We start from the raw sequence: 13568 nt of genomic DNA on the forward strand, positions 1-13568 counted from the left end.
GTCAAGGTAATTACATTGGCAGGTAAGGAAATCAATTATCTTATTCTTACCTGGAGATCTGATGCCCAGCATAGAGCAGCAGTCCAGTTAGAAAATACAGGTAGAGTTGAACCAGGTGTTGTCTAGGCAAGGTTAGGAGCACAACACTTAAGATATAACCTAAATAAGAAATTGAGAAAATACAGGGTTAACTACAGAAATCCTTACTAAATGATTTTCAGTCATTGGTGTGAAGATATTGTGACATCTCCTATGGACCTCCATGCTTTCCCTGTCTCATTATTGATACTTAGCCTCTACACATGAAGATCCAAGCATCACCCAAGCTTTTGGATGAACAGCATCTTCATCTTCCTGGAATTAAGCTTCAGCCTTTTTGCTCCTATCCAGTCACTCACAACCTCCAGGCATTGAATTAAGGCCTCAACTATATCTTCAATTAGACTCAAACCTAGGATTGACCACTCCCAGTAGTTTTATATGGATGTTAAAAAGAACCCCAAATGACATCTCTGTCACCAATTTCACCTGTCCATTTCCAGCATTATTCAGAAAGGAGTAGAATCATTCTCTCTTAATATTTGCATGCAATGCTATCCTTCCCAAATCTTGGTAGTGATCCAGAAGATACCAAGAATGTGGGTCTCAAATGCTGCTCAGAAGTCCAGAAGGACTGTACTGTCGTTAATACTGCATATCATCCACCAGGTTGACCAATGAAGTTTCAGTCTCATCCCTATGTTTGAACCATGACTGAAAGGGGTCCAGATCGTGCATTTTGCACTCTGAAAATTCTGCAACTCGTGCCCCACTGTTTCTCTAAGACCGTATCTAAAAAGAGAAGGTTGGATATTGGGCAGAAGTCATCCAGTATGATTGAACCTAGATCTGCCTTTTTTAGAAGCCATCAAACCACTGCCTCCTTCAAGACAGCTCAGACAAATCCATTCCTCAAAGAATCATTAACTAAGTCCTAAATCCAACCACTGGCAAACCTTTGGTTCCCCTTAAAGAGTCTAGAACAGCAAAAAATATAACCACAGGTGACAATCATCTCCTTGGAGAATGCCCATAGATATTCCAAGCCTAGTGAACATGAATGATTTGTTGGCATACAAAATTTAGGATACAATTTATTGGTAAAATATTTAACAAACGTTTTAACTAAAACTAGTTTATTGGTAGTTTATTGCATGTACCTTTGAAACAAAGCTTTAAACAAAGCCAAGGGAGGGCAGAATTGTACTGGTATTTAGTCAGTCTCATCATCACTTTATAAACCGAGACATGGGCTCACTTGTGTCCAAATGAAATATCCATCTTCTTGATTTCCTTCACCACTGCTCTAGGCATCATTTTTGACATTTTATCTCAAAAATTCTCCCAGGATCATAAGAAACAATGTGTCCACTTGAGAGTGGTGAGATCCAATGTTTCTTTTTTCAATTTTTTAAAATTAATTTTCTATTATTACATTTGATTAGTGCTTAATAAACATCATGTTGTCTGGGTTAATTTGTTTGCTTAATAATACAAGTTTACTGTCAAGGTTCCAACTAATGAAACACTTCAAAGAACTTCCAGGCATTTTATCCTAAAAAGTATTTTTATTCTTGTGACAACATGTCGGCATGGCATGATGAAAGGATGCTAAGATCTGAAATCTCCACCCACCCCAGCAGTTATTTTTGCTAGCATTTCCCCTCCCTTATTTTGCTGTCATGATTTACGTTCTCTAATTAGTTTGAAGGGCAAAAGTTCTCTTCCCTTTAGAGGGCTTTTCTCTCCTCCCTCATTCATCTGAATTAACTCTAAAAGTACCAGATAGTTCTGCATATTTTGTCAAAGCAAGAATATTCAATATTAGCAGCGTTGACATTTACATTCTTAGTCTCTACCCCCTTTTTTCCAACCACTGGTAAAATAAATTCCATGTTTGAAAATATTCTGTATCTTCTTTCTCTTTGATCCTCAATTAAGTCTGTCCATTTCAGCACAGTCCAATATCTTTTGTGGATAAGAGTGAGATCCAATGTTTGGAAAGGACATTCATAACTGTTCCTCCACCCTGTCTCCTAACTTTACTACAAATAAGTGAACTCTTATCCACAAAAGCTTAGGCTACTTGGTTTAATGCTTAATTTCAATGTCAGTCTAAGATATCAACAAACTGTATTTGAGGGATAACAGTTTTCCTCTGCTGTGCAATCTGTTAAAAAGTAGCAATCATAAGTCCATTGTTTCAGAGGCTCATTTTTCTTTTCAATAAAAGATGTTATCTACTTTGAAAAATAGTCTATGTTCTAGAAAAATAAGTACACCAGGACCCAACTTCTGAATAAGAAATTTGTTTCGTGCCTAGTTCCTGTAATGATTGCTGATGGGAAACAAAACTGCAAATTATTTTCTCCTTCTCATGTCAATCACTAAGCCAGATATCAAAAGCCTTAAAATATGATCTTGTGTCTTTCAACAAAGAAGACAATGAACAGAGTTAATTTTGCAAGAATTATCACAATCATATGAATCTTTTCTTTCTACAAATTGATTCTTCCGGTCACCTACAATGGTGAGAGTAGCAGCAGGCAGTGACTGCCTGAAATGGATAATAAAAAGTACATTTGCTTTTGCCAAAAATTCATTTTAAAAATCAATATCTGAAACATACCAATAGTAAAGCCTAGTAGTCACTTCAGATAGCAAACAAAGTTCCTGAATGGATGTCAGCAAAAGGCAATGCCAATGATATGCTAGTGTATATACAATAAGATCACAATCAGGATCAGAGTTTCAAGTCAGTAGATTAAAAACCCAATGTTCAGATTTATATCAGTGCATAATCAATAAAACTGCTTGTATTTAGGCCAGATATTTTAGCCCTTTTTCTGGTTTAGCTAAAGGGTGGAGTACTGAATCTGATCTATTCACAGGAAAAAAGGAAAGCCCATTCATTTTTAAAAGTATAATTAAACCTTCACAACCTTGATTACACTCTCCATTACACTGATCGATGGCTGAGACATAAAAAGAAACTGTAAATTTCTAATATTAACTTTTTTTTGCAGTTTCCTATGTTCAACAACTTCATTTTGGACCCACTGTCAGTTGAGAAATCTGAATTTCCCTTTCTTTAAAGCACTAAAAAGTAGCAAGCCCATCATAGTCACTAAGTGTGTGGGAACTATTCAGTAAATATTTCCCATTATGGGCTCACCTTCTGTGCTTGAAACAGCAACGCCTGCATTTTAACAACCAGTACGATGGAAAGGGAACAGAAATAGATTGTATAGTCAATTCTGAGCAAGAGAAATGCATTAGATCTCATATGCCTTCTCATTGTGTTAAATAACTAATTTTCTAAAAGGAACTCAGGATGGAGATTGATCATCATACTCCAGAGGAGTTCATTCCTCCATGTCGTCAGAAAAGAGTTACAAGTCCAAATCATAAGATTGTGTGTTCTCTTTAAAATAGCTGTACCCTAAAATAAAAAATTCAAAAATTAGATCTGTCATTCAGCCTAATGTCTGCTTAAGCATGAAGCTCGCTTGGAGGTGTCATTAATCAAGGCTACAATCTGAGCATTTCACGCACAGGCATAGAACATTTGCTTCCGTGATTGTTCATATATGAGAGAGGTAGGTATGTGCAAACATATGCCTATTTGAGGGAATATTACAACCATATCTTTGAACATTGGCAACCAGTATAATAATATATTTATCCTTTCTGTTCTATTCATTTAGGAGGCAATAATAGAAGAGGTGAACTGATCATCTTTATCAAGATTCAACTTAGACCCTAAACAATGAATGTATCACTTGCAAAGAATATTCTATTAATCCTGATAATATGGGGAAGTTCAGTTTCTAGAAAATAACAATGCTTTCACCCACTCCTACTCTATATATCTTTATCACTGCACATTATATTACATCTTTTTAATCCTCTACAAATGTGCAGAGGAGTCCCATGGGCATGAATGATGGCAAAGGGTATCTTGCAGCAGACAGACAAAAGCTGAGAAAGAGGGTGTGAGAAAATTGGAAACTGGATGAATTGTGATAAGCCAGGACTGAGAGCTTTCAACTGAAATGTAATAATCTTTTTTGTGCAAGGAAGTTGCTCCCATATCTTAATTACCCCTGAAATGAGAAGACATCTACAGATACTTGAATCAAGCTCAACTCTTGCTGACTACACAGGCACAAGCATGCTGTTTTCTTGGCAACAACATGGAAGTTCCTTGCCACTGTCTTTTTCCAGGATGTTTTTCTAATTTCCTGGTCTAACCTACAGCCCTGGAATTCACTGACAGTCTCTCATCATTCAACCAGGGCTGAACCTGCCTAGACAAGGACATTCAATGGCTTCAAAACTCTGCACTGCTATTACCCATGTAATTTTAGTCCATGTTAGGAAGGCAGATAGAAGGATATTATACAATTTTGGTCAAAAGTTTCCTGATATTTAAAACATGTTTAATTATACCAATTTTACTTTTTAGTTTAAGCAAAAGTAAACTGAAAGTGATTTCCCTCAACCAACCAACAAAAAAAGATTAACAGATGTCAACACTTAAAACCATAAAACAAGATTATTACAATGATGGAAACACATTAATGACATAGGAACACAGGTTTAGCCAAACATTTGGACAAACAAGATGGTCTTTAGCTCATATAAAAAGTTAACACTAGAAAAATTTGGTAGCAGCCATAAATAAACAAGAAGAGAATCACAATACTGAGGGCATTTCCATCACTAAGGCCCCTGACTAGTTGCAGAGTAAATGTACAGTAACGGTAACATCTGTTAGGTTGTTGTTACCCACCCAAAGTTGTGTGTCATAAGATGGATTGCCCAATAATCTTTTAAAATAAATAAATAAGATGGCATCCCCACTTCAACTTAATTGCTGAACAAATATATAAAGATGGTCCAATAGACATCCAGGTTACAATTGTAGTAACAGGAACCATAAATTCATAGTGATGAAACCAAGAATACTTTCTAGTGAGGGCCAACTGAATTTGGCTTTGATAATTCATTCATACATTCAATTTTATAGCTACCCATCTGGCTTTATGTTCCCCAATCCTGAAAAAGGCTGTATTTAAACATATAATCCTATAATAATGGAAGCATTTTGCGCTGGGCTCCCTTTAAACCAAAATACTTGAAAAGGGGAATTGATACGGATGTTTTACTTGATTTAATTTTAAGAATATTAATGGTAATCATCAAACTAGTGGAATCAATTTCTGCAGTTTTGAAAAGACTAGGTCACTCGGTCTTCTTGAAATACCCACATCTCCTTCTGTCTCCTTCTCATGCAGGAGGATCTTTTCATGACTGTCAAAATATTTTCCCTACATTGCTCTTCACAAATTCAGAAGGGGGTGAGTATCCAGAATATGTGCAGTGCAACACACAACAATCAGAGCAGTAAATATTTAAACACAAAGCACTGCTGGTGATTAATTACAGACAACAAGAGGAAAACACTGAGCAAATACATAGACACTTGCAAATCCCTCAGATATAAAAATATTTACCTACATTTATTAACGAGGCCTTTTTTACTCATGCTGAAAAATCCTGTGTATCTTCATGGAATTCTATAACTAAAATTTTTTCAGTATGTTTAGCATGACAAGCAAAAGTTTACTAAAAAGTAATCAAAAGATGGTGATCCATGTGAAGGGAAAAAAACTGGAAAAAGTGTGAAGCTCTTTCATATTCTCTGAATTTTTCTTCCCTATCTTAGGACGGTGTCTGTGTGTGTCTGCTTAGTTTGATAATATCTTCCCTAATCAGGAATCTGAAAGAAATGAAAAGTATGCATTCTCATTTTGACTGAGTAATGGATCTCTACACTATTGAAACAGATACATGTGAATAAAGTACTTTACCTAATAGAAAAGACATGCATTTGCCACAAGATTTAACTTTTGAGATGTGTTATTAAAGCCTTAGTTAAAAAAGCCTCACCCTCTTCTTCCTCCCGTTGTTGTGGGTGAGGTGCATTGCTTTGGCCCTTTGAAAGGCTATGGAGAGGCTCCTGGTAGCAGCAAGGGTAGGTGACAGCAGAGTGCAGGGTGGCCAGAAGGGCAGAAATGGTCGAGGCGGGGGAGGTAGGCAGATGGAGGGAGTTGAAGTAGACACTGCGGTCATAAATGTAGGTACCCAAACTTTGACTAAGTGACCGGGGGGGGGGGGGGCATTACAACTATCGGAACTTTGAGGAGCAGCCATAACTATCATTAGTTCGGCACCGTTATACCTTTGAACAGTGCTAAATAAATTGTTGTTAAGTAAGGTGTACCTGTAGTACATCTGTTTATAAACAGTTTGTATCCAGTATCACAGTATTTTCCCAGGCACCTGCTGTTTTAATGTTTAAGCTTCTTGCTGTTTGATTTTTATTTCACTAAGAGAGCAAAGAGAGGCCTATACATTTGCATCCTCTGAGGATGACACAATTTAAGTATTCCAACTAACACCAGCAAATAACTGGAAAAAGAAAGATACTTTTCACTGTCTTTTAGATTCTTGTCATGGTTCTTTTTATAGTTTAATATATTTTTAAATGCGTTTTTAGTTCTATAAAAGTTCTCAGTAAAGCCAAGAAAACAGTAAGCTATACGCACAATCACAGTTTTACTTAGTGACCACTGATTTTTAGAAAATTGGAATAGTTAACTCTGCAAACTTCATTTATACCAAGATTTCTCTGATTTTTAAATACTGAGCTGCTACCCTTTGCCTGGAATGCCTCCCCAACTTCCAGGACTGCATCTCATTTGCTTCTGAACGCTTCTGCAATAAATGAGAAACATTCCTTGAAGCCCCTGTCAAGGATGGAAACAGGTAGCCATTCAGATGGAGAAGGCAACAAAAAGCAAAGGATATGTAACTAGTTAGTTATTCCACTCAAAGAGGTGAGATGGACAGAGGAAATTAGTGGCAGCTTATGATGGAATGCAAAATGAAGAAGTGCAAACTGTAAGTAAGCCATGGCTTCATGACTTGCTAGAGGTAACCTGCCAATCAGCAGGACCATACTTCATTTTGCTGCTTTGCAAGAACAGGGAAATACTGCTGACCTCCCCAAGCATTACAGTGTAGAATCAAAGAGGGACTGCAAATTCAGACAGGAATTGGTCTGTTTAGAGCAGGGGTAGGCAACCTTGGCTCTTTTATGACTCGTGGACTTCAACTCCCAGAATTCCTGAACTGGCTTAGGAATTCTGGGAGTTGAAGTCCATGAGTCATAAAAGAGCCAAGGTTGCCTACCCCTGTTTTAGAGTGTGATGGGGATGAAATTCATTTGCACATTTTTCCAGCGAACACTTCTTAAGCCCATGTGCAAACTAGAATGCAGTGACTTCCAAATCTCCACTTTTCCACATTCACAGCTGGAGTTTACCATCTAAAAAATACATATAACTGTGGGGAATGTACAAAAAAATAATAATGGACGGAATATGTAGTCTAGAAAAATAATAAAATTGGAAATACATTTCTACACAGGGATTCTTAAGAAAAAACGGCATGGAAGTTGATGAAAACAAACACTGAACAGTATTTTTTTTTTAAAACAGAGCCATACTCTAACTGAGATGTGAGCTTACCCCAATATGCTGAACAGTGCATTTATGCAGGAGAGCTGTGCTGGTGAAGAAGGTGGAAGAAAGTCAGCAATAATGCAAATTGCAGGTATGCTTTCCACCCACATCCAGCACAACTCCCACTGAATCCTGCTACACAGGTATCATTCAACCTGGCACCATGAAGCCAAGCAGAGTCAAAAAGCCAATTGACTTCACTTTGAAATCTGTGTTATGTCCAGCACAATAGTACAACGCTAGCTGGGGAAAAAGAAAAATGCCTCCCTTGTTCCCCTTGTTTCGCTTCCCTGCTAATTCTGGAGGATGGTAATTTTTTCTTCTATGACCATCGTGGAATGTAGCAGGACAGTCAAGGTAGAATTGGTCTTGACAGAAAGCCTTAAAAATACAAAAAAACTAGTCTGGTACAAACAACGGTTTTCTACTCTCTTTAGCTGACAGGGAAACGTTGTGCTAACATTCTTCCCCCCTTCCCTCAACATTGCACTATAACTCATTATTTCACGCCACAATAATGTTTCTAATAATTTTTCAAAACTTTTTTCTAGAGCTGAAGCATCACTGTCATCTTCTACTTACACCTCCTATTTTGTTCTACAATGCTGTTCTCGATATCCCATAATATGCCTTTTATTTCTTTAGATTTAAACCCTTCTTTCTTCCCAAAGTTTGGGATGTCATATACACTTTATTTCCCACCCTGTTCCAAGTATTCTCCTCCAAAGAATTCAGTGATATAGATTAAGCTGGGAAAAAAAGGATTGCTGATGAACACATCTTGAGATAGTAAGCCAAAATATTAGCATAACTTTTTGTTGCTCAGATGAGCCTTCTATCTATGAATAAATCAATAAACCAGGAAATCTGCCAAATGTGGACTTTATCTGAATAGGGATATTAACCAAGTTCAAAATAGAGAAACAAATACTGCCTTGTTCCAGAGACATTTAGTCATAGTTCCCTGACTCAGGAAAACTGGGAAACCGTAACACATAGAAGATTTCTGGTTTCAATAGAAGACAATATATGTAGCTCAGGGTTGAACTGTGAAGTCATTGGTGCTCTCTGAGCATGGCACCAGATTCAGAGAGCACCGAGGACTCCATTTTCTGGTTTGACCATTCATTCATGCACATAGCCAATGATTTGACTACTGACTGCCCAAAGTTATTCATAAGATACATAACTCTTATTTTAACACTGCAACCGCACTATATGTCTGTAACTGCAACATGCAATTGGTTTATGAATATGACTCTTTCTACAGTATATTGAACATGAGATTTTTCATTCTCTGAGCCAATCATTAAAGAGATATTCTCAATTAAAGCAGAACCATCTAGATATTTGAGAGGAGGAAAAGAGAAAAACTAGGCTTTTCTGAATAAGCAGATAGCTCTAGTATCTCTGCAAGGCATAAATTAACTGTGGTGGTGAACAGTATATAACATGTAATCTCCAAAGAAAAGCAAGATGCTGCAGACAATAGACAGATAAGCAGATACTAATCCTACACCTACAGTAACAGGATTAAAATTGAGTTAATGAACCACGCCAAGCAAAAACGGAACCACGCCAAGCAAAAAAGGTATCACTTAGATCAACATTTCGAGACCAAGAGCAGCATTTAGCATTATTTTGCAGGGATTGGGAGGGGGAATGGGTTTGGAGGTATCTTAACTTCTTAAATATAATATGCCCATCTGAAAATGGAAGAAAACTCTTTGAAGTGGAAGATCTCAGTGTTTGGGGAAATAGAAAGATTGCTCTACTGTTTTGAGCACTTGAGTCTCTTCAGATATTCCTGTGTGGAAATTAAAAATATTGAAAAGCACGCTTGCCATAGGTTTACCACCACTGTCCTAGGGTCAACTGCGACATAACTGGATGCTCTAAATCTAGTCAGAAAGAGGTTTTACTTCAGTGGGACTATAATAGTTATCTACAACTCTGTTCTTCAATCTCAAAAACTTTAAGCTATATGGACTTCAATTCCCAGAATTCCCCAATTAGCGTGTTCCCCAGTTGAGAAACACTAGTCTATAACAATAATCTCTCCACAGGCCACATACATATATACTCACCCACGTAATGCATATTAAAGGCCAAATACTTGTATTGGAAGAGGGGATTGTTGTTTAGGCTACTTCTTTGGATCTGTTGGAAGAAGGAACTGACATCCCATCGGTATAAGACATCCAAAAGCATGATGCTTGGCACCCGTAAGGCCACATTCAACATTGCTTCCAATTTCTCCTTTGCAGCCATGCTGTTTCTTGATTGTGATGTGGGGCAGACTGTAAAGAATCCAAAGCAGCAAGTAAGTTTAACAGTTGCCATAGATGTAATACTGATGAACACTGTATCTATTTATTTTAAGATTTATCAGGCTATCCAATTTGCTGTGTGACTCCGGGCAATGTACCAACAATAAGTATCTAGCAAAAAATCTATAAATATAAAATGTAAAATAGTAACCACGCACACTACAAAACAACCTGGGGCAGGGGGTGCTCCCACTCAATCAACCCCTAATAACTGGGGGAAGGGCCAAGTGTTAAGGGCTTTCCAACAGGCAAGGTGAGTTGGGCACAACTATATATTGGGGGGGGGGACATCATTCCAAAGAGCAAGGGCAACCACAGAAAAGCTTTCTAGATACCATAAGATGCCAAAACCCTAAGGGGAACATGTGAGTCTCAGTAATGTTCTTGGGGGGGCGATCTCTCAAGTAACCCAATCCTATGCCCAGTGTTACCAGTATCTTGAATCACATCCAGAATCCTACTAGGAGCCAGTGCAGCTCACAGGATTGCAGCATTTTGTGGTATAACAAGCTGATCCCATAACTACCTATAATGCTTTAATAGTCTAATTGGGATGTGACTAAGTTGTGAATGATCATGAGCAGGGCTTCCAAGTTCAGGAATAAGTGTGACTGGTGTACAAGATCCAATTGTGTAAAGGATCACATGGTCACTGCTGCCACCTGCTCATTGAGTAGGAGTTGAGTACAGATTGTTCACCAAGTTTGAATAGGATTGTGTCATTCTATCCAGAATCCTAGAAAATCTGCAACTTCCAAATTCAGGAAACCCCAAACCCATAGCCGCTCATTCTTAACAGAGTTGAACAACAACCTCTTCTTCCCTATAAAGATGCTCCCAGCTTCCAGACACTAGGAAAGGACTCAGCACTTTCACTTGGACAGCTGGGGACAAAGACATACAGCAGGGTATCATCAGCACCTAATCCTGAACCAATTTATGACCTCCCCCAGTGGATTTACATAGATATTAAAAAGGAGGGGGATAAGGCAGATTCCTGAGGCACAAAGGCCTAGGAGTCAACAGCTCCCATTTCACCAATCAAGTAGAAAAACCATTGCAGAATAGTGGCCCTCACCACAACCAGAAGTATACCATGGTCAATGGTACCAAAAGCTGCTGACAAATCAAGGAGAGCCAGAATGGATGCACCACCTCCACCATGAGCTTGCCATCGGTCACTGACAAGCACAACCAAATACCTCTCCATACCATACTCAGGTTTGAATTCATTCAAAACTCTGGACACCTCCAATGAACATTCACACATAGCCCTGGAATTTGTCAAGCAGTCATGACATAAGCCTAAGACTGAAAATCAGGCTTGTCAGATGCTATATTTTTTCTATCCTGCTCTATGGAGTAAAGAGTTGGTCTCTGACAGAAGGCCACCTGAAGAGACTAGAAACAATTGAAATGTGGATTTACAGGCCACTGTTACATATAAGCTGGGTTGACAAGATCAGAAATGAGGAGGTGATAAGCCGCCTGGGAAAGCCAGGGGAAATCATCAAAACAATTAAAAAACGAAAATTAGAATATTTTGGACATGTGATGCGACACCCAGAAAAATACGGCTTACTCCATTTAATCCTCCAGGGAAAGATTGAAGGCAAACGAGGTCCAGGTAGAAGAAGAACACTGTGGCTTCAAAATCTAAGGGATTGGTTTGGACAAAACTCAGCAGCACTTTTTCGTGCCACTGCTGATAAAAACAGGATCGCCAACGTCCGATAATGGATATGGCACAAGAAGAAGTCTTCAAAATGAAGCAGAAAAGCTGAACTTCTATTTTAATAGAGCACAGCTTGAATGAATAGTAGGTAAATAGAGTCACAACATGATGGAAGACAAAAAAAACCGTAAGTATGGATGGAGATATATTCTAAGTTATCTTTGCAGTCCTAAAAATAGTCAGAATAAAAACATCACCAAAATAACAAAAGGGGCATTGTCTTACCTGAACGCCTTTTCTCAGTACGGAGATGGAGAATCCACCAATGGGTTTTCTCTGTCTGCCTGCTCTTGAGACCAAGTAGTCAAACTTGACATGCCCCCTGCTAGTAGATCCAGTCTTGACAAGGGTGAAAGTGGCTGATGCTAGGACAATGTTGGCTCTCTAACTCCTAATAATGGCCTAACTGACCTTAAGGGTGGGTGTGGATTCTCTATCTCCGTACTGAGAAAAGGCATTCTCGTAAGACAACGCCCCTTCTCCAGTACACCCTGGGCGCCAAGGAGAGGCCGAACAGGAGGGCTTTGTATTGGAAGTGACAGCCCCTCTAACAGAATCTGAGAAACCGCCGGTGATCTGGATGGATGGGAATGTGGAGATACGCTTCTGTGAGGTCTATTGACGCCAGGAAGTCTCCCTGTCTGATGCCTCCCAAAATGGACTGAAGTGATTGCATTTTGAACTTTTTGTATGTGATGTAATAATTCAGATTCTTGAAGTCTAGAATTGCACTCCATCCCCCCGAGGTCTTGGGGACCATGAAGAGGATGGAGTAGAATCCCCTTCCATTGTGGTCCGGCGGTACCGGTTCTATGGCGTGAATCTCTAGGAGATGTTGAATGGCCTCCTGCATAAGTCCCTTTTTGATTGGATCCCATGAAGTGGAACAGGTGATGAAGCAACCCAGGGGGCTGGCCAGAAACTCCAGGGATAGGCCAAACTGGATTGTTTGTAAGACCCAGGCATCCATGGATGTGAGTTCCCACTGATAGAAAAAGTGGGCAAGTCTTCCCCCTATGGGAAGTGTGGTATGAGAGTCATTTGGACCTCCTGTAGGGGTGTCCTGCCCCTCGAAATGGCCTCTTGTTTTGGTTCTGCTGCCTGGGTCGAAAGCCCGATCTGTCATACAGGCGGACATATGGCCGGTCCTGTCTGGGCGTGTAGGGACAGGAGGGCTGGTGATTGTTGAACCTGCTGCCGGCTGAAAGGGCTGCCTGCAAGAATAGGGAGTGGCACACTTGTTGGGCCATTTAGTAAGATGAGCCATGACCTTCCGTTTGTCCTTGTTTTCCACAAGGTACGAAGTCAGGGCCTCCCCAAAGAGATTGTTGCCCAGGTAAGGTGCAGTTGTGAGGTGCCATTTGGCCTTGGCATCGGCCTACCAGTGTTTTAGCCATAGCATCCTTCTGGCTGTAACACTGGAGGCTAGAGACCTGGAAGCAAAGTTGGCCGACTGTAGAGTCACGTTTGCAGCATACTCCGTTGCCGCAACCATTTTGCTTAGGTCCTGGTGAGTCTGAATGTCCTCTGAAGGGACTCGGGTCTGGAGCTGACAAAGCCATAAAAGATTGGTTCGGACAAAGAAGGATGCGCAAGTGGCTGTTTTAATTGCCCATGCAGCCGATTGACGGGTCTTTCGAAAGGTTAAGTCCCATTTTCTGTCCTCCACTTTAAACGCCTCCGACATGTCCCCAGAGACTGCAGTTTGGGATACCAGAGGGGTCCAGGCTTCGTCTACCTTGGGGACCTCCAGGGCCTCAGTTAGGTCTGTGGAGGTACTAAACAGCTTTTTGTCTGTCCCGCCTACAGAAGGAAATGAGGAAGCGGAGACCCATTGCTTTTTGATCCCTTTGAGGAATATGGAAGGACGGG

General features: G+C 39.7%; 1 protein-coding gene across 2 annotated transcripts in view; it reads right to left on the reverse strand.

The window, feature by feature from the left end:
- RNF145 (ring finger protein 145) overlaps positions 1–13568 on the reverse strand; it is an 88376-nt gene that overhangs the window by 45019 nt on the left and 29789 nt on the right. For both annotated transcript variants that reach the window (XM_039330224.1, XM_039330223.1), the window contains exons 2-3: positions 9719–9931; positions 51–159 (exon numbers count right to left, since the gene is read on the reverse strand). In XM_039330224.1, coding sequence (XP_039186158.1) covers positions 51–159; positions 9719–9902 — 293 coding nt within the window. In that variant the 5' untranslated portion in view covers positions 9903–9931. The remainder of the gene's footprint in view (positions 1–50; positions 160–9718; positions 9932–13568) is intronic.

Source organism: Crotalus tigris, unplaced genomic scaffold, assembly GCF_016545835.1.
Source record: "Crotalus tigris isolate CLP2741 ecotype Arizona unplaced genomic scaffold, ASM1654583v1 scf7180000024427.8105951120:4207309, whole genome shotgun sequence".
Taxonomy (NCBI): domain Eukaryota; kingdom Metazoa; phylum Chordata; class Lepidosauria; order Squamata; family Viperidae; genus Crotalus; species Crotalus tigris.